The 25,799-nt window shown below is 36.1% G+C and overlaps 1 protein-coding gene across 1 annotated transcript in view; it reads left to right on the forward strand.

Annotated features, from left to right (window-relative positions):
* Positions 1–25,799, forward strand: part of Ptp36E (protein tyrosine phosphatase 36E) — a 235,923-nt gene that overhangs the window by 189,332 nt on the left and 20,792 nt on the right. Inside the window, 2 exon segments of the mRNA XM_073086560.1 lie at positions 8,291–8,409; positions 24,423–24,510. Coding sequence (XP_072942661.1) covers positions 8,291–8,409; positions 24,423–24,510 — 207 coding nt within the window.

The following is a 25,799-nucleotide window of genomic DNA, read 5'->3' on the forward strand; positions in this document are numbered from 1 at the left end:
ACTGTAAAAGTTGATTAAACAAAAAAAATCAAGTACGTTACGCGTATTTCAATAAATATTTTTATATGCCAATTTAGACTCAAAACCAACACAAAACCAAAAAAAAAAACAAAATTACCAAACCGAGGCAAAAAATGGTAAAATGATTTTATACGATTTGCCTCCGATATAAAAGTTTTCATATTTCCTCTCGTTAGATTTTTACCAAACAATTTTTAGCTGGATCTGTTTTTCAGCGCAATTAGGAACTTTCAGCGATGTGCACAATAAATAAATCTAAACCAGATGTTTTCAACATTTTTGTAACACACGAGTCCCATTACTCACCACAGAATATAGTTACCAAAGTGAATATTTTATCCACCAAATGTTTCATTTCACCAATGGATCAATTCAGTTCCAGCTTACTCCTCAGAGGTAGCGGCGCATCTTTGGCCGATCTCAGGTTTAAATATCTAATCGTATCTGGGGTTCTTTACAGATGTTCATGGACGACAGTAGCCAGTTACCATCAGGTGGACTGCATACTACCCTATATTGTAAATAATAAATATAGTTCAAAAAACTAAAAAACACGCTTTTATGATAAAATCAACTAAAAATCTTTCGGTAGTATATTTCATTATTTTATACATGCAGGGTAAGATAAGGATGTAATATGTTGATCTCTTTCTACTGAAAAACGGAGTTACTCACTGACAAACACACAAGTGAAGCTAATATAAATCGTGTAAAAATGTGTTGATAAGTCGACCTACATACACACATATGTTTATATACATCTATATATTTTTAATCATAATAAGAAGGACTATTTCATTTACTTACCGACTGACTCATAATTATGTAAGTCAGCTGACATTTACAGTATATCATACTGTACCACTGAAACGCAAGAAATGCTTCACGCCGGAAATGGGTGTGGCAATATTACTTCTATCACTGTTACGTAAAACATGTTCCGGAGCTTTTAGTTGGGGAGCCCAAGAGGGGATTTCGGGAGTGTCTCGAGCTTGTTAGAACAAGATATGGGAGATACCTTACACCCTGTAGAGTATCCTAAACCATTAATGAGATTTCTATGTCGGGGGGTTTGCAGAATCAAAAAAATCGATCACTGGATATGCTCGAGCGTGGTCAATTTTCTTTTTAATATAGTACTGGAAAAAATTAAGGGATCAAAAAACAATTCCAAATTTTTCGGTAGTTTTCAACAGGTCGTAACTTTGAGAGAAATGGTCGTACAGGAAATTAAAAAAAAGGAAATTGTAGCTCCAAGTGTCTAGTTTTTGGATTAGAACTTCAAAATTTTGTAGCCTCCGCGGTTTCTGAGTAATCGCAGAAAAACCAGCAACAAAAAAATTTTCAAAATTTTTTTAGTTTTTTTTTTGGTCTACGGGCATGGAAAAAATTTTTTTAGCTTAACCACCATAAGGATCGGATACTTTGTTCATTTAGCTTTAATTTCTTTTTTTAAACACCCTGATACGTCCACTCCTCGCTGAGATATCGGTCTTCAAATGGAAAAGGATCTTTTTGTCTTTGATTATCGATATCTCAGCAACCAATGATCGTACAGAAAGTTAAAGATGGCTTTAAAGAACTTGAATAAATTCCCCTTAACGACTGTCCATTGTTTTTTCGAAAAAAATTTTTTTTCTTTCTGTCACATGAATTTGAAAATGCAACAAAAAAAGGGCTTTTGGTGGTTTTTTGGAAAATCAAGCGCTGGATCGTAAATATTGAGGAAACCACTAATGTTAAGTGTGCCTTTTACAGTTCAATATGTCCACAAAAATCCTACAAAGAATCAAATTAATCCAGCCAGCCGTTTTTTTGTTTCACTTGATCGAATTTTTGAAAAAATTAAAGGATCATGTTTTTTGCTCTGAAAAGCTCATAATTTTTAAAAATGAGAAAAAAAAATTGTTTTTCCGAGCTTTTTCCACATTTTTGTTCCAGAAAGTGCTTAAATTTTCAAAAAGAAAAGAAAAAAAAACTCCGAAAATACAATGGACAGTCGTTAAGGGGAATTTATTCAAGTTCTTTAAAGCCATCTTTAACTTTCTGTACGATCATTGGTTGCTGAGATATCGATAATCAAAGACAAAAAGATCCTTTTCCATTTGAAGACCGATATCTCAGCGAGGAGTGGACGTATCAGGGTGTTTAAAACAAGAAATTAAAGCTAAATGAACAAAGTATCCGATCCTTATGGTGGTTAAGCTAAAAAAAATTTTTCCATGCCCGTAGACCAAAAAAAAAACTAAAAAAATTTTGAAAATTTTTTTGTTGCTGGTTTTTCTACGATTACTCAGAAACCGCGGAGGCTACAAAATTTTGAAGTTCTAATCCAAAAACTAGACACTTGAAGCTACAATTTCCTTTTTTTTTATTTCCTGTACGACCATTTCTCTCAAAGTTACGGCCTGTTGAAAACTACCGAAAAATTTGGAATTTTTTTTTGATCCCTTAATTTTTTCCAGTAGTGTATAAAGGATATAATGCTAGAAAACGGGAAACATCATAATCTGCCGATTACTACACGTCGAAGTAGTGAAAAAGTCATTTTGAAAAAAAAAAACCTGTATTATTATACTATCTATCAGTGTCACTTATTAGCATGAATCCCTGGGAACTAATGATGCATCATAAACTAAAGGAAAAGGCTCATTTTCAGGAAAATACATTATTCTTCATATATTCTCATACAATTTTTTTTTTCAAAATGTCAGAATAAGAAAACCCCCCGCTGAATCGAAAAATATAATATAACCTTCTCTTCATTCATGTCATTTATTCATGTCTAATCTACACAATCATATAGGTCCTAATGACGCTCCTGGGGTCCCCTACTATTTCAAAAGTGGTAAACATTGTTTAACAGAAGTATTATCAAAAATCCGAGTAATAACATTTATAGTTCCTAATCTGGATACATATTCATAGAGGCGCTCTCGTCGCGAGATCTGTGTTGCATTATTTATCTCAATTTACAGTTACTTACTCCGTGTTCTCGGAATGTGGACGGTAGTGAGAAGATTGTTGAGTTATGTAGTTTTTAAATTATTACTATCTTATATATACAATTCTCGTGTCACAATGTTAGTTACCGTACTCGACCGAAACGGCTTTACCGATTTTCACCAAATTTTATATGCATATTCAGTAGGTCTGAGAATCGGCTACTACTACTACTATTTTTCAAACCCCATAGTGATAAGGGTAGTTCACCCTTAACATTTTTTGATTTATATAGCAACACAACGTTTGCCGGGTCAGCTAGTTTTACGTAATAAACGATTCAATGGCAACGCGGCGCTCGCGCCCTTCATAAAATTTTAGTGTGCCCTTAAGCTATTGTTAATTTAGACAAGAAAGTCCAAAGTAAAATTTAAATTTCCTAAACTCTACTGTATGTCAAACAACAAGGTGGTATAACCTTTTGTGGTTCCACTCCGGCGGCACCTCCGCTACACCTGTTTACCTACCACCACCACCACCACCTACAAACTTTATAAAGATAACCCGAAATAAACTTAAAACAAATGACTTAAAAATACCGTAGGTATCACAAGTGGTCTTAAGTTCTTAAGAGAACGCTAATTAGTTGGCGACTGGATATAAGTACAAGCACTTGACTTGCGAAAGTGTGGAGTCTGCCTAGAATAAAGCTAGAGAAATTCAAGTTAAGTCTAGAAAAGAATCTAGTTGTTGGGAACTTCGTACATTTTAGTTGCAGTCCTAAAAGTTAGTAAAACTATGTACAGTCACGAGCATAAATATATGACTATGGGCAGATTAGCAAAAATATCTGACCCAAGAACGAGTTCAGTAATATCTGCCTGCAAGAACGCTGCAAAAATATCTCGTATATAATATATCGTATCGTCACATATTTTTGCTGATCTGCCCATAGTAATATATTTATGCTCGTGACTGTACTTGAGTATTTTCGTTCTTAATTTGTATTTGTTTTTTATTACCCGAATGCGGGTTATGTTTTTGAAATATAGATGTCTTATTCTTTGGCACACTCTACATTCAAAATGGCTTGACGGATTCCATACATAATATGAAGTGTATTTGTGTATAAATTTAAAGCAAAAATTGTAGGTATCGTTCAACCGGGGAAGTACCACCGCAACACCTAGATATTTATAACGTGAAGCAATTCTTGCATTTGTGTTGAAGAGTGAGAATACCGACAAACTTACGTAATGAGGTGACCATGATTCTCAGGAATCGAACACTAGAATAGCATACGGCTTCAGGTAGAATACCTGTTCTATATGAAATGGTTACAAATATCCATGAGCCGATACTAACCACTTCACATCAGGTGGAATCCCAGTACATTAGAAATACGATATTTCATTGAAAACATTAATTTCATATATGAAATATCACAACCGCAACTAATGAATGACTGACACGTAAAGTTGCAAAGGAATAATAAATCACGTAAACCGTTCGCTGAACACAAAGACAAACATAATTATTGTTATATTCGTATCATTTAGCGCAACCCATTTATGTGGTACCCATGTCACCGGATACACATCGCTAACGGGAAATTGGACGAAATGCTTAAACCTAGTAATACGTAATTTTCATCAATATCAATTAGTTTATCGGAATACCGCTAAGGTTAAAAGCCGAGGATAAAACCAAAAAGGTAATTAAGTATAGTCCGCGTAAAACTTCTAGTCCGCTCTGAATATAGAAATGAATCGCGTCGCCGTAGCAAATTGTATGACTACGAGTACCTGCTCGCAACAACTTCAGAGCGGACTAGCAGTTTGGTGCGGACTATAATACCCTATCTAATTATGTGTGACGGGTTCCATGGACACATTCACGCATGTGCATGCGACATGCATACACATAAAACAACGAAACTAATATGCAGACACAGAAAAAATCTAAATTAGTAAAATTTCTCCTTGGCCGAAATCGTACCCGGAGCCTTCTGCCTGTTAAGTGTTTTTTCTGTCACGCAGTCTTTTGTCCTCGTGCAAAATTGGCCCACGTGCCACTTCTTACTTCTTATTATTTATTTCTTACTATTAAGTTTTTCGTTATGCGTGCATCATGCACGCAGTTCGTGAAGAGACTGCATCGAGTTTATCGGTAGTACCATATAGATGTTGAAGCATAAAAGGGATTTAAAATATAGGGCTATAGAGAGAACATTGACCAGATATCAAATCAGGTTGAGTGAGGTTTGAAATGTATTGTAGAACAAACAAATTCTAATAGCAATTAGTATAATCATCATCCTCATTAACCCACTACCGTCCACTGCTTGGCACGGGTCTCCTCTCAGAATGAGAGGGATTAGGCGATAGTCCACCGCGCTGTCCAAGTGCGAATTGGTAGACTTCACATACCCTTGAAAGCCTTTTTTGTTAAGATTTCTCAGGTACACAGGTTTCCTCACGATGTTTTCTTTCTCCGTTTTAATTAGTGTTACACCGGATTTAATAAGTATAATACTTATCGCTAATTGGCAATATTAAAAAGAAATATAAGTACCGCATGACAAAGGCCTTACATGTTTGACTTACTTATACTCATAGTCGAAGATATATGTCACTTATATGCTGTAGCACTGACATATATGTTGTAGCACCTACTCCATAAAAAATGACGACAAATTTACCCTTATCAAAGAAGGGAAACGGAAGTTCTCGGCTCTTGATGTGATCGATAACACCTTCAGTCATCAGCGAGGACATTCAACCCTTATCTTTCTACGTTATTAATCCATGTCCATATGTAATATTGTACACGCAGCAAAAGACCTTACACCTCATGTAACGGTAAATGTGCCAAATATTATCTTTAATCAAAGGAAAATAAGACATGCATATTATCTAGCGATCATAGGACGGGAGACATTCTTCCGAGGCATTTCAGCCGGGGGGACATTCTTCCGGGGCATCTGAGCTTGACTTCAGATAGGAATATAATCTTATCTGGGGTTGATTACACATGTCAATGGGCGGCAGTAGCCACTTATCATCAGGTGGACTGCATGCTCGTCTGCTACTTCTATATTATAAAAAAGAAAGATCTGCTTCTGAAGATTGTACATTTGAAGGTGATTGAGCCCTTTGTGCATCGCAGGCACCACCGCCATACTTTTGCCTGGTAACAGCGGTGTTAAACGCCAGTGTATTCAGGTTTGACAGGAGACACTTATCCAAAGCGTTTCAACTTAGTCCTCAAGGATAGTAATGAACAGCAGATGACAAGAATACTAAGAAACAAAAAGTTTTTAAACTGTTTTGTTAAAACAAAGTATATAGGTAGTGCATAGGCACATATTACATAGATAAATCAGTAGACACTAATATTCAGCTAAATTTATTATACATATAATACATTTTCAAAAAACTATTATAACTGCTACACCAACATAAAGTAACAGGATTTAAGGTTCTACGAAACTAAAAAGTCCGAAGCCAAAAAATATCTACCCATTTCAATAAAAGGAAATATCAGAGGATCGTATTTGCTTTTGACTTTCCTGAAGTTGAATTCGCAAACATTCAATATGATTTTTCCGTCTGTTTATATTTTATTCATAGCCCAGTGACAAACTTTGGTATTCTGCCCAAGGACTAACTTCGAATTTAAGTGTGCGGTCAAATAAGCACGTACAGTCAGTCGCTGACTGTCAGTAGACTAACTGACAACTTCTCCGTGCATGTGAAATGGCTATTTCTTTAATAATCCTCGCTTAGCAAAGAAGATTACGCATAGTAGTGACGGATTTTTGGTTCGATGTGAAAGAAAGTTGAATATCAAAAGAAAAGCAGGAAACCGCGTAACGCGCCCTGACAGTCAGCGACAGACTATCCACGTTGGTGTGAATGCATTGTCAAGCCTTAAAGGCAAAAAGTCACAATTTTTTATCATTCAATCTCATTCTCTCCACTTCATATCTGTTATGTACATTATAATACTTTTTGCGATATGATTACCGGAAAACCAACGATAAGATTAGTGTTTCAGTTTGTATGACAGTCGCATGCCGTTTAAATTTTGTCATTTCTCCATGAGCATTACAGGCTTAAATTATGACGCGTTCCTAATGGCAAAGGTCACAGAAGTCTTGCAAATGATCGTAGGCGGGTGACCACTAATCTCGACCCTGTCTGTCACTATGTCGGCTCAAACAAAGCAAAAGAAATATTTCCCCGAGAGGTTACCTCTATAGGATTTATTTTTCTTTCTCTCTAGAGTACTCCAGAAGTGACAAAGTCACTAGTAGTTACTAACAAGTGGGAAAAGCTGACTTTTCTCAAACTTAGCGGACACGCGCTAATAGTAAAAACTACTCGAGAAAAAGGGAACTTTCGGCTAATGAGTTCGGGGAGATGATTAACGAGGAAGTTTTGACATAAAACCTTCAAAGTTTGTTACTGACATGTTAAAATCAATGTGTTAATAAGACATGGGCGTCTATCATCTTAATGGCTTACATATGCAAAACCGAACATTTTTTTACAGAACTACTCGTAAGTAACTAATAGCTAGTTCTGCTATTGAAATTTTATAAAAATCTCAAATCCATCAATTAATGCAATTTCTGTAAATTGGACGCCGCTTTTTGTTTTAAGGAATTGCTTATAAAAGTATATTTTAATTTTAAACGGGAAATCATTTTAAATATTCAGTGTTTCTTATACATTTTAATAAATTCAAGTTATGATGTTTCTCGGGTATTTTATTGTATCAGATTAATAACTGTAGCATGTTTACAAAGATCATGGAACACGTTTGACATAACTAGGAAATCTGCCATTTTGAAAATAAATTGAATCAATTGAAAGCTTAATTATTCATCTATCGCATATTATGGTTAGCGAAGATCAAATTTGTCAATTCTTGCCTACAAAAGATTGTAAACTTTCTTTCTTTGGTAGCCAAAAGTTGGATAGATACATTATTTTTATGGACGTAGTAATTACAAAAAAGTCAGGCAGGCAGTGAAATATCACAAGATATATACTTTCGAGGATATTTGAGTAATGCAATGATTAGCGTGTAAGAACACAGTGACACTTGATTTATTTGTATGTACTCGTATCTAAACATTCCATTGTACAATATACATAGATACATACAGATCTGTAGACATTATTATAGACACAAATATTTAAATGCAATCTTAATATATACCAGCATTTACATATTTGTTCCCTACCTTTTTCTATCACTTACACTCCTTTTTATTCATGCAATTCAGTATAAACCTAACATTCGCTTATGTTGACAGCGGACGAGAACGGCTCGATATCGGAGACGATACCGGACAAACCTGTCGAGTTGAAGAGCTTTCCGAAGCTCTGCGAGCAGCGGCGGAAGTTTCCAGTGCTTTACAAGCTCGAGTTTCAGGTATGTACTTTATATTGTTAACAACATTTTTGATTAGAAAACTTATGTTAGTTACTTTAAACAATACCGAATTTTTGATTGGATAACTTTAAGTAAATCTGCTTACCTCAACGATGAGTGTACTTTATAGAATAACTAACTTGTGTGTTTTTGTAATGGAAGTAATATTAGATCCATCTATCTGTATCGAGGCTAAAACAGATCATCCTATTTCATAAAAAAAATATTCGTGCACAAAAAATATTTGCCTCCAAGAATTAATTTAGAATGCTTCTTGACTCATCTGATATGAGCCCTCCACTGATGTCTGCTTTATCATCCTATTAAATCATAACGTAGCACATGTAGTGCTAAAAGGTAGAACCAATGTGGTTCAACTGGCGAATTACCACCAACACAAACTAACGGCTCGAAGGCAAAAGGGAGCGTAATAAAACCAATCCCGATGAGTGTCGGTTTTACACTAATTTATTTAAGTAGAATATGTAAAAATGATGACTGTGAAATTATGGTCGTGTGCATGAAATGTCTACATGTGTGCACTTACATACGAAAAATTGCCAATACGCATTATTGGCGTCACGTGTACGTGCAGTAGCTCGTACAGTGCGGATGCCGGCTAATTTATATATACAGGCGAGCATCTTATTCGTTAAGAGTGGCAACGCATCTGTGATCTATTGCAGGTAGTATCAGGTCATGTACAACTCCTATTTTACGTGAAATTAGAAATGCCTATAGACGGAAGTGTCTACTTACCATCAGGTGGACTGCACACTCATTTGGTACTTTAATTTTATTAGAAAAAGATTGTGACGAGCTAATAGATGATTGATATTAAAATTTAGTCCCTCGCACGGTCAGGAATCAATTCAGAACTAAGTAAGTCACCTGATAAATCCAAAGCAAATCTTTGAAGTGCTGAGCTTTGGGAACATTTGTGGGTAAGACATCCTGTTGCTATCCGAACAGAGCTCCTGTACATTGTACCAGCTTAATGTACCTCTAACGTATTGAAGGTTTCCAATTTGGATGTCTGTAGAACACAAAAGAGATTAATCAGGCAGATCTGTACAACGTATGTCATACAGGAACGTTTGCTATTACAGCTTGTAATAGATGAATAGAATTGAATCAGAATACAAATGAGATGTACCACGTTATAGGTGATCACATCTGCCCATGGATATCTAAAACCAGTCACAAATAAAATTGAAATCGTAACTGACTTGACCGCAAATGCTTTACTGTCCATGAAGAAGACTATATGATACAATTAACTATCCATGAAGATCAAATATGAAAATCTCGTAAAAATGTATTTATACCAGGTCTTTGAATGGTGTTAGAAAGAATATGGTTATACTGGGGTCGTACTACCACCATACCAACTTTTGCGTAAAGCAGTTTCAGTAGAACGGCATGGATCCGGCTGACTTACACATAAAAATTAGTATAGTGATAGACTTCAGGAAGAACATGGCTTCTACCTGAAGTCTATCATTTTTAATTAACCCAATAGCTAATTAAAAATGTCCATGGACGGCAGAAACCACTTATCATCAAGGGGAATGTAGGGTCTTTTATTACTTGAGTTAGAAATTAAAAAGTATAAACACAACATAGCAACAACGCGAAATCGCGAAATCAATTATCGCGAAATAAAATTCCAGTGAAACATACTTACTACATACTTGTAGATTGCTCGCTTTGTGCTGTTTTAAAAAGTTTGTGTCACGTTTTTTGAAAAAGTTTTGTTTTCGGAATCGTTTTAAAGGCTTCTGCCATTTAATTGAAATTTAAGAAATTTTCAAACAAAGTTCTTTCGTGTCCAAATATAAATAAATATAACCAATACTAAGTTGATTGTTATATTGATATTTAGGTAACATTCAGTAAGCTTAACCTTAAGTTAATTTAAAAAAACTGTCGGTCAGTGCACTGCCGGTAATAGCATGTACTATATTTACCAATAATTAAAAAAACTTCGAAAAAACGGTCTATTGCTACTTAAAAATTTAAAGGTCACATTAGGGATAACCTTTCGGTTTTTAGGTTGACTCCTTTTTTGTTGTACATAAGTAAAGGTCAGCTATTATTTCGGTTAGAACCCTTTCTAAACCTTGTATAATCCCGAACAAAACTCACTACGCCTGATTAGGCTTCCCTTTACGTGTTTAATACACCGGGGACTACAGCGGATATTACAAGGGGAACCCATAGACCCATACTCTTAACAACATCAAAATATTAATAAGAATAAACCGTAACAAAATTGGATGTACATATTTAATAAATTTAATCTCTTTCCGGATTTTATTGTATATGGTGCTGTTTGCCAAATGTAACCTAATCGTGCAAAACTGTTTGTATATCAGCATAATTAGTAGGGTTTAAGTACTTTGAAATTTAGATGCAAGGCGTTGACTCAACAATTAAATAAACAAGACAAGTTAAATCATCATCAACCCATTACTGTCCCACTGCTGGGCACGGGTCTCCTCTCATAATGAGAAGGATTAGGCGATAGTCCATCGCGCTGGCCAAGTGCGTATTGGTAGACTTCACATACCTTTGAGATTTTTTTTTTGTATAAATCGCTCAAGTATGCAGGTTTCCTCACGATGTTTTCCTTCGCCATTTAAGCAAGTGATCATTAATTTCTAATACACACATAATTTTTGAAAAATCAGAGGTGCGTGCCCTCGATTGAGAGGCCGAGTTTCTTAACCACTAGGCTATCGCTGCTACTAAGTTAAATAAAACTGGAGTAAACGGATATCTAACACTATTGAGCCACAGGAAAATAATTAATTTGGATCAGTTAAGTACTTATCATGGCCTATGCAAATCGACAAGTATTTATATAATGGCGAATGAATACCCACTTTTGACCAATCATCACAGAGTCTAAACTATTAAAGCAAGAACCATGAAATATGGGGGAAATAAAATGAATTTATGACGTAGATATATAAGAAATACCCTTTTGATATTCCACAATTTTTGATATACACAAGATGTTTTTCTGACAAACATAATATATCACTTCCGAAGAAAATGCGAAATAAATATAGGTGTAAATCTAGATTGTTCTTGCTGTATAAGTACATATTTCATTCAGGAAATAAATTGAATTCTAGAACAAAAGAACAATGTCAGCAAATGCATTTTTCTGCATCATAATGATCGCATTATCTAGATTATACTTGGTGCTGTTTTTTGGGACTCCGCCAAGTTACTGTTACCCACTGAAGCATAACCTATTGAGCATTAGTGAGTCGACTTATTTTTACCTATTGGGGTGAAAATGGTGTGATTAAACGTTGACAATAAAAAGCCATTTCAGTGAGCCAATGCATCTGTATCTGGAGTTGGTATTCTATCTGATTAGACAAACTTTCTCGAGGCCTTCCAGCTTAATCCTAAGGGGTGACACCGCATCTGTGGCTAACCTCTGGCAGTGCAGTTCTATTTATAGTTGACTCCAAATGCCCATAGACCACAATCGCCTTAAACTCTAGAGGACTGCAAGCTTTTCAATATTTATATTTCCTAAAATACTATCTACTCCTTTTTAAATACCGCTGCTGATCAACGGCTTTCCTTACCATGTTGTAATTAACATTAACATTCTAACATTAACATTCTATCACAACGCAGTTGTAATAGAATAGTAAATAGAACATAGATATATACATTCAATTAGAAACTAAATAGAAGAAATTGTATATGAATGTAAATACGAGTTTATACTATGAAAACGCTCAGAAGGAATTCCAAAAATACAATATATTCTTCTATAATCATCAACACATACAACTTTATCCACTATTTTATCATATTTCCATTATAAAAGACATTGCAATAATCAGCTGACATTTCATAACTCAAAGCAAGACTGAACATTCTAAAATATAAAATAGAAAAGTATTTATAAGTGACGTAAAGTATTAACAATCAGCAATATCAATGGATCAATGCGATGTGCCTGTAACAATACAGAATACTACATAACATAACGGCGTGCTAAATAAAATCTTTGCTCCCAAATTAAGCGCAATAAAAATTCACACTATTTTCGCCGCCAAAAGTGCATATTACCATAAAACCAACGCTGCCCATTTAACTCCTGTGCGAAAACAGTGCATTTCCATTAAATTTTTAAACAGCTTTTTGCTCATTCACGCTAAGATGGCTGCATTTCTTATGTTTGAATGGTTTTTAATGTAAAAACGGGTTTTCAAGCGGCAAAATTGCAATAATAAATTTTACATTTCGTTTCTATATTAAGAGAATCATTTCAATTTTGTGTTTTACTTATGTTACTTTAATATATGTATATGATAATTTTTGTATAAGATTGATATGTCAGACTAGCATGCAGTCAACCTCCGCTAGCGACTCTATATAAAATAGGCATTCTATTTGAAAACAATTACAGATATTTGCCACTACGCCACTTGCCACTATGGACTACCGCCAACTGAGCCGGCATTCACACCTTTCAAGAGCATAAGAGCTGCTTTACGGTAGACATATATGTGACTGTCCGTGTAGTTCCGGGACCAGAATAGGGCTACGATATCCTCTGCCTGTCGTAAGAGGCGACTAAAAGGGGCTTCCGGAGTTGCGGGCCACAAGGGTGAGAGCTCAAACTGCCCGGCCAGCGACCCCGCGAAGGATGGCAGTATGTGTGGTCGCATACCGTCGTGTACAACAGACGGTTTGGCGAGCAGCATTCTTACCTGGGCGGAGCCCGACGGCAACGCGCTAAAAGGACTCCGGTTGCGTTGCTTTAGATATCCCAGAGTCCTCTACGCAGCGCCCAGGACGGCCACCGGGGGGGTTTTAGTACGGTAAGAATCCCACATAACTCTGTGTCGCTCCCGTGGCACCGGGTACCTTTCGTACCTAAAAAAAAGACATATGTGGCGGCGATACAACCTCTCCGGTCGAACCATGCACGTTTTGAGTTGCAATGTTTTCAGAAAAGCTTTCTACCGATCTCCTGCTAATCGTGAAAGATATCGCCACATGTATCTTAAATCACACTATCAACGTTTTCTAAACATACTATTGAAAGAAGATTCGCATTAAAATGTGGAACAAAACCGCTTTTCCTTCTTGATTAAGAACTGTACCCTTACCATGAGTTTTTACGTTTTGACAAACATGACTGTTTTGGTATTTGTTTACGTATTGGCCCGTACAATTTCCAATCAGCGCCCCTAGCGGATTGTATCCCAACTATAGTGTCAGTAACGTAACATTAAATGTATAAATTGACAAAATTTATGTTTTGTCTCTCTTTTTTGCGAACATGTGAGGCAGACAGACTTGAGCACTTACTTATTGTTACGTTTACTCAGTCTACTGAAATAAACGGAATAGAATAATGGATTGAGTAGACGTAACGTACAATTGTGGGATGATTTGATAACTCATGGTAAGGGTACTGGGTATTAAAAACAGCATTCTAATTGGTTGGGTTAGGATTAGCGATGGGCGATTGTTCTAAAAAAAACAATCGAATAAATCGACAATCGACGGAATCAACAATCGATTGTCGATTTATTCGTAGTAACAAAAAAACAATCGAATAACAATCGACGTTCGAATAACAATCGACGTTCGAATAACAATCGACGTACGAATAACAATCGACGTACGAATAACAATCGACGTTCGAATAAAAATCGACGTACGAATAACAATCGACGTACGAATAACAATCGACGTTCGAATAAAAATCGACCTTGAAATAACAATCGACGTACGAATAAAAATCGACCTTGGAATAACAATCGACGACCGAATACAAATTATATCGCGCGGCCACATACGTGTGCTCAGGACAATGTGCAGGTGCGTCGTGTTGCAAAGCTATCGTCACTTGCCACTGGTTGGAAAATGTAAAGTATTGTATTACATTTTAGTCAATTGTATATTTTGTTGAGAAATAATTATACCATAAATCATTTTGTATCAAATACTATGGAGTATCATCGATAATCCAGATGTCGTAGTCATCCCCTAAGTTCGTTTCATGACAACGTTTTACAAAAGGGGGCCTCTGAAAAATATAATATACGTCTTCATGGCGCATATTATAGAAAAAGATTATCAGAAAATATAAAATGTCTTTTTAGCGTATATTATAGATAAAAGTTATCACAAAAAATTATGTACTCATAGTTACATTAAAATTAATCGGTGAAATACTATATCTTTAAAGAAAAATAATGTTAACAACGCGAGTAGGGTGTGAGAGTGTGTGGCCACGAGGCGCAGTGAGCAGTGCGAGAAGCAAGGTGTGGACGCACCATTAAATAACGGAATGCAACGAAGCAGCGGAAGGGTGCACGACGCACGTGCGCTTCCCCCACCAAATATATGACTGACTCAGATTTCTTAAACACAGAAATTAGGGGCTCCTCGCTGCTAGTAGCTTTGTGTATACTAAATAGTTGACCAACAACCAAATAGCTTCGATAGTTGTATTTTACGTAACAATCGCGTATCGCTTGACTGCGCTGTTACTAGTTTTGCGTGTACTAAACAATCGAGCAACAATCGAACAATCGACGAACAATCGACCAACAATCGAACTATCGAACAATCGAACAATCGACGAACAATCGAACAATCGCCCAACAATCGAACTATCGAACAATCGAACAATCGACGAACAATCGAACTATCGAACAATCGAACAATCGACGAACAATCGAACAATCGACGAACAATCGAACAATCGACGAACAATCGAACAATCGAACAATTTCGATTGTTCGATAGTTATTCGAATACAATCGAAGAATTTCGATAGTTATTCGAATACAATCGAACACAATAACAATCGAATAATTCGATTGTTTTTAGTAACAATCGCGCATCGCTAGTTAGGATTACAGCACTGCAACTCAACCTAATGTTACAAGGCGTGTTTTTACGTACAAACAATATATTCGTTAGAAATTCTATTGCTTTTATCAAACTTGCCTTGTTAGATAGTATGTACGAGTCAAGTTTTGCTACTTAACTTACCACTTAACCTCATTCTATTGAACTGAAATTTGGCTTGAAATGCAGTGCATGATTAGCTTAGTGACTTTATTCTAAAATCATTATATTTGCGCACTTCTATGATATGACTAATTAAAGAAATGTTTAAACGATTTCTGAAATAATACAAAAAACGAACATAGAAAATAACTTTACAAAACAGCTTGTTTTTAAACACTTTTTTTATTATTATCTCCACCGGAGTTTGAACTCAAAGGGTTAATTTTCCTTCCTGTCTTGTAAAAAATAAACAATGACAAAGGCTGTAAAAGTTGAAAGAAAATGGGGTAATTAAAATTCACAAACAGATTCCCTTAGGAAATAGGAATGGAAATTGAGAAAATTTGATTATTTTCAACATGACCCAGATGGTAAAGTGTACTTCGTGTCCTTGTGTCCCTATTAATATTACCTTTGTACGTTAAGGCGGGGCCTGACCGGAAATTATACTTGAATGCGACCGGCGAATATTTTTAACTATTGTATAATCGACCAATATGTATGTATATAAGTTAGTATGTCCGCGATTTTCTCAAATACTACAGATCCAATTTGGATGGGATTTCGGTTTTTGGGAAGCTTACTTTACAAGACGGGTTAGTACATAATACATTTGGATGTTATACCATATTTTTGCTTTACTTGGAAGGCTAATGTTTTTCGATCATACGTATAATGCATGTATGTATGTCTCATTCTTTGACTTGCTCACCAGCGCAAACTGATTCACAGACTGATCATCTGAGATGTCGTTGGATTCGCCTAAATTGTCGAAGTAACATACATTTTGTTTTTATAATGGTTGATATTTGCAAAACTGGTGCTATAATATTTTTTATGAAATAATCTACTGGATTCGCTGTTTTTTAATCGTATTCATAGATAAATAAATGATTATTATATATCAAAAGGATTGAAAGATAAAAGGACGAAACGAATGAAATATTGGTATAACATATTAATTAAAAATTCTTTCAATAGGCAATATTTTGATCTGATTCCATTTTCAGAAATAAAAAAGGTGTAGGTAGTAACATTGCAATATTCACATTGTGAGAATGAAGCTCGGAGCGAGAGTGGGTTGTGCACAACCCATTCACTCTTGAATGATTATTTATTTAACGTGTGGGAGAACTGTCAGATGCGATTCATATTGTTTTTACTTATCTGGTGCTGTAATAATAGTATTTTTTGTTAAAGCTGAATACAGACTATCGTATTTGCGATGTGTGGCGCAGAAATATCGAATAGAATATTATTTGATACACTGAAATTAATGTGTATTTACTTAGTTTTAGCCTATGATTTGTAACATTTGTTAAGAGCAATTTTACAATAGCAATATTTTAGTAACAAGATTTAACCAGCTTTCTTAAAAGAAAAAGACATGTTATTATTATTATTTTTTGTATGAAATGTTATTAATATTTTAATTTCATTTCACTGTTAAACGCTATAAATAAGTGTTCTAATACCTTTATGCTACATCTTATTCCTCCTAACATGGTGTAGGTACAACATAACTACATAGACGAGATCTATAGAACATGTAGCTAATAGGTAACAATTAAAACATAGTTGTAGTTAATAGCAAGTAAGTAACCAGACTTATTTATCGGATTCAGCCAAACTTTGCAAAAATAATCGCATTGGTATTTTACGCTATAACTGTCGGTTATATTGATGAATACCGATAATGAAATTTCCGTAGTTTATCACATTACAGTGTTGTAGTTACTTTATGCTACATCTTGTACCTTTAACATTGTATATACCATAACATAGAATAGATCTATATACGTGAAATATGGCTAATTGGTAACAATTAAAACATAGATTTGTAGTTAATAGCAAGTCAGTAACCAGACTTATTTATCGGATTCAGCCAAACTTTGCAAAAATAATCGCATTGGTATTTTACGCTATAACTGTCGGTTATATTGATGAATACCGATAATGAAATTTCCGTAGTTTATCTCATTACCGTTAATTTGGTCGTTATGTCAGAAATTAACTTCACGCATGACCAGATTTCAGTATGGTAGAATGAATTATAAATGTTGGAATTCGCAGTGGTTTATTATTATATTATTACCGACTGCGTGATTTTTACGTAAATCCGATTTATCTTATATATAAAATTCTCGTGTCACAATGTTAGTTACCGTAATGCTCCGAAACGGCTTTACCGATTTTCACCGAATTTTATATGCATATTCAGTAGGTCTGAGAATCGGCTACTATATATTTTCATACCCCTAAGTGATTCACCCTAACATTTTTTTTTATTATATGGCAACACAACGTTTGCCGGGTCAGCTAGTAAAGTATATAGGTAAAATTTCATTAGAAATAAGCAGCCCCTTTACACTTCACGTCAAGTACCTATAAGATCTTATTTTATTTATGCTTAAAATACACGGACGTTCTAAATTAGTCCTCAAGGGTAGCAACGCATCCGTGGCCTTTATCAGATGTTCATATGCAGCAATTACTATTCAATTTCTTTATTCTTTTACTTCCGATAAATAAAATCATTACACAATTCAGCGTCCTGTCTTGATTTTTGAGTTTGTAAATCAGTCTCATAAAATCCTGACATTATTTTAACATTACAAAACTCGTAAAATTGACATAGTTTGACTTGCTATTATCGACGATAATAGTGCTATTTAGCCACTGTATGAAGGTCATTAATATTCAGAATAAATCGTTTTTCAATACATAAACTGGCGATCTGTACTCGGAAGCATGTAATAAATAATAGTTATATGGCTTAGGAAATTTTATAAATTCGATAAAATTGCAACAATGTTTACTTAATACTTATTATTCTCAAAATGAAATTATTTGAAATACAAATTTCATTTACAGATAGTGTTATATTGGTAAAATCTTATTGAAAAATCCTTATGACGTCTTTTCACAACTCGTCAAAAGATGGCGCTACTAGTATTTCTGAATCTCGCTTTTGAAGTTTTCTCAACTTCCTATTATACATAATATAGAAGCTCCGAACTAAGACTATCCGATGTCGTTTCCCAGACATGGTCACCTAACCTAGGGGGTATCTCCCGCTAGGTTAGGTGACCATGTCCCCCCTTGTAGAACCTCATCAAACCATCGCCGTTCTACTGCTACAGTATTCATTTCTACCCAGAATAATATGACTTTAGCCACAGCAGTCAAAAGCAAAAAAAGATCACTAACACTTATCTATATATATAAAAGAGATTTCCACGTATATAGTCACTCATCACGATATCTCTGGAACCATTAGAGCTAAAGACTTGAAATTTGGTAGGAATATTCTTTTCACCGAGTAGAGGTCAGCTAAGAACGGATTTTTTGATATTCCACCGTTAAGGGGGTTAAATGGGGGTTGGAAGTTAATATGAAAGTCCGTCAGTTTTAAAGCAAACTAGATGAAAATTGGTATTTAGCTTTCTGATTTAAAGTAATAAAAATCTAATCTAAGGGTTTTTCCAAAATCAACCCTAAAGGTGGTTAAATAGGGGTTGACAGGTTATTTTAAATTTTGCCATTTTGGAAGCCAGCACTATGAAAGTTAGCCATTGCTTTGCTGGTTAGATATAAAATAACTTTAGTTCTACCGTTTTTGGAAAATCAACCCCTATGTGGGTTAAATAAGGGTTGTAAGTTTGTATAGAATTCCCCCAGTTTTGATGTAAACGCTATCAAAATCGGTATTTAGGTTTTCGATTAAAAATAATTAAATACCTATTTCACCATTTTTGGAAAATCAACCCTTAAGTTGGTAAAATAAGGGTTAACAGCTTATTTTAAAATTTGCCAATTTGAAAGCCAGCACTATGTAAGTTAGCCATTGGCTCACTGGTTAGATACAGTGGAACTATAATTCTACCGTTTAGAAAATGAACCCTCATTTGGGTTAAATAAGGGTTGTAAGTTTGTATGAGAGTCCCCCAGTTTTGATGTAAACTGTATACAAATCGGTATCTGGGTTTCGATAGAAAATAATTAATCATCTATTTCATTGTTTTTGGAAAATCATCCCTTAAGTTCGTTAAATGGGGGTTGGAATTTTATTTCAAACTCCGTTAATTCGGAAGCAAGGACTATAAAAACTTGCATTTGGCTTCCTGTTGGAAATAATAGAACTTTTTTAACACCATTTATGGAAAATCTATCCTCAAGAGGGTAAAATAGGGGTTGTAAGTTTGTATGAAAGTCCACCAGTTTTGAAGTAAACTGTATAAAAATCGGTATTTGGGTTTTCAATAGAAAATAATTAAACACTTATTTCATTTTTTTTGGAAAATCATCCCTTAAGGTCGTTAATTGGGGGTTGGAATTTTATTCCAAACTCCGTTAATTCGGAAGCAAGGACTATAAAAACTTGCATTTGGTTTTCCTGTTAGAAATAATAGAACTTTTTAACACCATTTATGGAAAATCTACCCTCAAGAGGGTAAAAAAGGGGATGTAAGTTTGTATGAAAGTCCTCCAGTTTTCATGTAAACTGTATAAAAATCGGTATTTGGGTTTTCGATAGAAAATAATTAAACACCTATACCATTATTTTTGGAAAATCATCCCTTAAGGTCGTTAAATGGGGGTTGGAATTTTATTTCAAACTCCGTTAATGCGGGAGCGACCACTATGAAAAATTATCATTACAATCAATGAAGCATCTGAGTCACAGTTTTTTTTAGATTTTTAGATCAACTCTTAAGACTGCTATAGAAGGGTGTATGCATTATGCCTTTCTGTTTACACATCTGTTTCAGCATTTTAGCAACTCAACAATCAACCACCATTAGGGTACTATTTTTTTTTATACTATAGAAGTAGAAGACGAGCATGCAGTCCACCTGATGGTAAGTGGCTACTGCCGCCCATGGACATCTGTAATCAACCCCAGATAGGATTAGATATTCCTACCTGAGGTCAGCCACAGATGCGCCGCTACCCCTGAGGACTAAGTTGGAACGCCTCGGAAAAGTCTGTCTCCCTTACCACACCCTTAAAAACGGAACACAGCAGCGCCTAACACTGCTGTTATTAGGTAGAAATAGGTGTGGCGGTGGTGCCGCCGGAGTCGAACCACAAAGGGTTCTACCACCTTTAGAAACCTATAAGTAAAGGAAGATTCTTTAAAAACCGTTGTTGAAGTTACTTCCTTTGGCGTGTCTGGAAAAAGAACAGAGTGCAGAGAGGTTTAGTGTAGGGTGAAATTCCACGGGCCATCGTAACATATATTTTTAACATGGGAATGTATTACGCGTGTTGAAGTGCACATCGAAGGTTTTTTAGGGTTCCGTACATAAAGGATAAAAACGGAACTCTATTACTAAGACTTCACTGTCTGTCCGTCTGTCCGTGTGTCACAGGGCTCTATCTCTGAAACCGTAATAGATAGACATTTGAAATTCTTACAGAGGATGCATAACGGTGGCCGCTATAACAACAAATACTAAAAATAAAAAAGTTGAAAATTTCATATATGATAATGCGTAATTTTGGTATACTGATTAGGTACATCGCAACTACTTTGGACACACTGCGTGCCAACATTTTGTCCTGCCGTGGGGTATGGTTGTGGTTATGCGTGGATTAGTGATGGTTATGTGATAGACACATAGACCTTGGATTAAAATTTTGGGCTAGAACAGGGCTACAGTATCCCCTGCCTGTCGTACGAGACTAAAGGGGGACTTCAGGATTTGCGGGCAGCAAGAATGGGAGCTCTAACCGCCCAGCCAGCTACCCTGGAAAGAACCACTGTATGTAAGGCCACATATAACATGGACGGTTCCTATAGAATAGAGTAAATAATAATTATTGTATCCTACATGAAACTTATATTTTAAAGAAAGTTTCATTACAGTCCACTAATTAGAATTTTAGTGTATGTTTCTGAAGAAAGCTTGACCAATTTAGTTACACAGTGAAGAAAAAAAGCTTTTATTAATTAAATATTAATGCTATTTTATCGTTAAAATTGTTAAAGTTACAAATTTACGATTACAGTTACGAGTATTTGTCTGTTATATCATATTTTTTTTACGCGGGCGAAGCCGCGGGGTTCTGCTAGTACATAATATATGTATAAGTCTCCTCACAATGATTTTCTCCACCCTTGAAATAAATAATCATTAATTTCTTCTTTTAAAAACTTGAAAAAACTTAGTAACTGAAAATCCGTCACATAAAAAGGATATTCTTCCCTCCCGACTAAAAAAAATACCACAGACACCACTTACTAAGCAAAAAGATCAACAATCTGTACCGAAAACTTAAATTGCTTCCGAAACGCCTCGCTATAGCTTATAAATTCCGTATTGACAAACTTTCCTATTTAGTATTCGGGAGCCTTCAAGGAACTGTTTTATCTTAACACAAGTCGGTAACACGACGTTTTTAATATCGTCCTTTGAAAATTATGACGAGCTCTCTACTCTCCGCATGTTTAACGAGTTTGCTAATATTTTTTGCAACCTCGCTTATTTTTATAAGATTTTTTACGTAGCTGATGTATGTTAGTGCGAAGGGAAAAATCGCGAGGAAATTTAACTGACTAGAAGTTAGAAATTGTTGAAGGTTTGTGAATAACGTTAAGGTGGTAGAACCCTTTGTGAGGCTCCGAAGGCACCACCGTCATTTCTGCCGTATACAGCAGTATTATCCGGTGCTGTTTCCCGGTGTGGTAAGGGACACATACATATTCAAGGCGTTCCAATTTGTCCTCAGGGGTACAAATTTAATAACTCATTTGTGATCGACTTCAGGTAGGACCCCTGTTCTATATGGTGTTGGTTACAAATGTCCACAGGCAACAGTGACCATTTACCATTAGGTGGGCTGCTCTCTTTTACTGCTTGATAACAAATAAAAACCCATCCTTCAAACTAAAACACAGCAGGTCAATACTATTAATAGTAGTGTATCATGCCACCAAAATCTATCTTTTTTTTTTTTGTTAACGAGGGGGAAACCTTCAAAAGGTACCCGATGCCGTGGGAGCGACACAGGGTTATGTGGGACTCTTACCGCACTAAAAACCCCCCGGTGGCCGTCCTCGGCGCTCTTGCCGTCCGCAACCCCGGAAGCCCCCTTACGACAAGCAGGAGATACTGTAGCCCTATTCTGGTCCCGGAGCTATAGGGACAACCAAAATCTATGTACGTAATATTTAACCTGCTATTCGTAGCATCAGTGCCATGTGACCTACTACATCGATTAATCAACATACTGTCTTCTATCTTAAGCATATACGGTGCTCAAGTTCCGACCAAACTATTTAAGATAAGATTAAGCCGTGACGTAGCTTGAGGCTTTTAGCGCGAAGTCGAATATAGGATTAGTCGACGTGGGTCGTCAAAGTGCAGCAGAATGGGCGCTTATGGACAATGTACAGGGATTATGGGGACGCTGTAGTCTGTATTAAGGAGCGCGTAGTGTCGCGGCTTGTGGTCTTAGTCAAGTCTCAAGAACGTTGTAGTCTTTAAGAAGGATGTATAACCCCGCAGCCTTAGCTAAGTTGTACTTACAACGTTAAGCAACGTTGAGCGCGGTCGGAATTTGGATGGGTGACCGTTAGTGGCTGGATTTCATGCGTGCCTCGGAACGTCAGAGAACACATTAAACAGATACATGTTAGATAGTAGCTGCTTAACCTTGTCTGGCGGCGTTTGGGTAGTTTGAAACCATTCTACCCGGGTTGGTAACTAACCCGTACCTTGCTTAAGGAATACGTATTGGAGTAACGTGATGGTTCAAGCTCGACCACTTCTTTACAATTCACCAGATAAATTATTATAAGTAGCAACATATTTTAACCAAATATTGGAAGAACGCTTATTGAAATCTCTTTCACTGCCAATAATATTGACTTTTATAACAACTCGGGCAATAAAGCGGGGAACGTTATTTTCGTTTTATACCCCATAGCTGGCAATTTAGATGATTGCTTTGCGTATCCTATATATAATCAATTAATTTTAAATATAATAAATTTGTTCTTTCATCCTTTCATATTACTAAAACTCATTCGCATTTGAGTACGTAATTAATATTTTGTATGTTGTACCCAAATATATGAAGTGAGCGTTATTTATGTAGAAAAGTGCCTTTTTCTGTATTTATTTACTTACTAGTTTTTGCCCGCGGCTTCGCCCGCATTTAAAAGACCTTCATTGGAACGACAGTGGCACCATCTGGCGAATATTGTTCGTACCAACTCTGGAACCTTCGTGGGCTCATGGACAACAACTTTACTAAAGATCATCACTTGATCAAATGCATAATTTACGATTCAATCCTTACTAATATCGATTAAAATAATCGATTTTAGTAAGGATTGCATTTAGTAAGGGATGAAATCGATTCTTAATAGAGATCTTAGACCACCATCCCTAGTTCCCGTGGGATTTACGGGATAAAAACTATCCTATATCCGTTCTCGGGCCTCAGACTAACTTCGTAAAAAATTTCATTAAAATCGGTTCAGTGGTTTAGGCGTGAAGAAGAGACAACCAGACAGACAGACAGAGTTACTTTAGGATTTATAATATTTGTAAGGATTTTCTTATTATTTCTATGTAATGATGTGTACTTGAGTGAATAGAACGCCTAAAAGTTACACATGCTAGCTAGTCGAGATTATAGTTTGTGTATTGTTTAAAACAAGATATTTTTATTTTCTTGCAACCTTTTGTAAGACTAAACGGGCATAGGTCTCCTACATTTGAGTAAAATCTGACAGAATCTATTATGTTTCACACAACGGCGAATACACAAACACTCAGACCCAGAACAGATATCTAAATTCATCATTCAGATATCTGTCTGACCGGGGATCGAACCGGAGCCCTTTGCTCGTTTAACCTGTATGGATACTGCTCTGCGACGCGGATTGTCATTGCCGGGTATTATGAATAACTATTTGTATTTCGTTTCAGACGGCGGTCAAAGTGGACACCCACGCGTGCAGACACGCTACCAGGAAGACAAATCTAATCAAAAATCAGAACCAAAAAGTTATTCCTTGTAAGTACTTGAAAAACATTTAAAGCATATTTTTCTTTCTTTTATTTTAAACAACAAGACACAATTTCGACGATTCGTCAAAGTTTTTATATATAATTTAAGAGTAGCAGACGAGCATGCAGTCCACCTACCTGATGGTAAGTGGCTACTACCGCCCATGGACATCTGTAATCAATCCCAGATAGAATTAGATATTCCTTCGTGAGATCGGCCACAGATACGCCGCTACTCTTGAGGACTAAGGTGGAAAGCCTCGGAAAAGTATGTCTCCCTTACCACACCCTTCAAACCAGAACACAGCAGCGCTGCACTGCTCTTATGAGGCAGAAATAGGTGTGGCGGTGGTGCCGCCGGAGTCGAACCACAGAGGGTTCTACCACCTTCAAGATTGATGGGAGTGATGTAACTACTCCATATATAGGATTGAAAAACATTACTCTCTGCAGTCGGGTAAAAAAACACTTTAAATTGTGAAAAAAAGAAGTCACAGAGTTACAATTCCGAATATACTTTGTTAAAAATGTTCACAGCTGTAGATGTAGGTTTTTTTCTACTACTTTGGTACATTAACTTTTCCCCAGGCTATAATATCGTAGTCCAATTGCACTCAATTACTGCTTGCTTGCTCCAATTCTCGGGCAAAAGTTAGCTTAAACCCCTATTCAGACATGCCACAACCACACAACACCACGGGCACATTACATTTTTTTTATAATGTAAAAGTAGCAGACGAGCATGAGCAGTCCACCTGATGGTAAGTGGCTACTGTTACCCATGGACATCTGTAATCCACCCCAGATAGAAGAAATTCCTACCGGAGGTCGGCCACAGATGCGCCGCTACCCCTGAGGACTAAGCTGTAACGCCTCGGAAAAGTATGTCTCCCATACCACACCCTTCAAAACGGAACGCAGCAGCGCCTAACACTGCTGTTATTAGGTAGAAATAGATGTGGCGGTGGTGCCGCCGGAGTCGAACCACAAAGTTCTACCACCTTCTTCTTCACCTTCACTACACAATAATACATGGGCGGACGCAGAGTATAAAATGCTTGCGTTTTGTTCACGCGGACCACATTTTAACATTTTAATAAGCCATGTGAATTGTACTGCCACAGCCACAGCAACAATGCACTACTTACTACTAGCTACTATATCCTACTAGAACCAGCCACTCTGCCGCACACTTTTTATAATTACCACAATATATATACAAGACGCTGAAGCGATGATTGTAACGAAATTACTGTACACTTTTTGTCGCTGTGGTGAAGTGTGATACATGTGAAT

This window comes from Epargyreus clarus, unplaced genomic scaffold, assembly GCF_041222505.1.
Source record: "Epargyreus clarus isolate Ecla_fem2 unplaced genomic scaffold, WU_Ecla_fem_2.2 ptg000024l, whole genome shotgun sequence".
NCBI classification, from domain to species: Eukaryota; Metazoa; Arthropoda; class Insecta; order Lepidoptera; family Hesperiidae; genus Epargyreus; species Epargyreus clarus.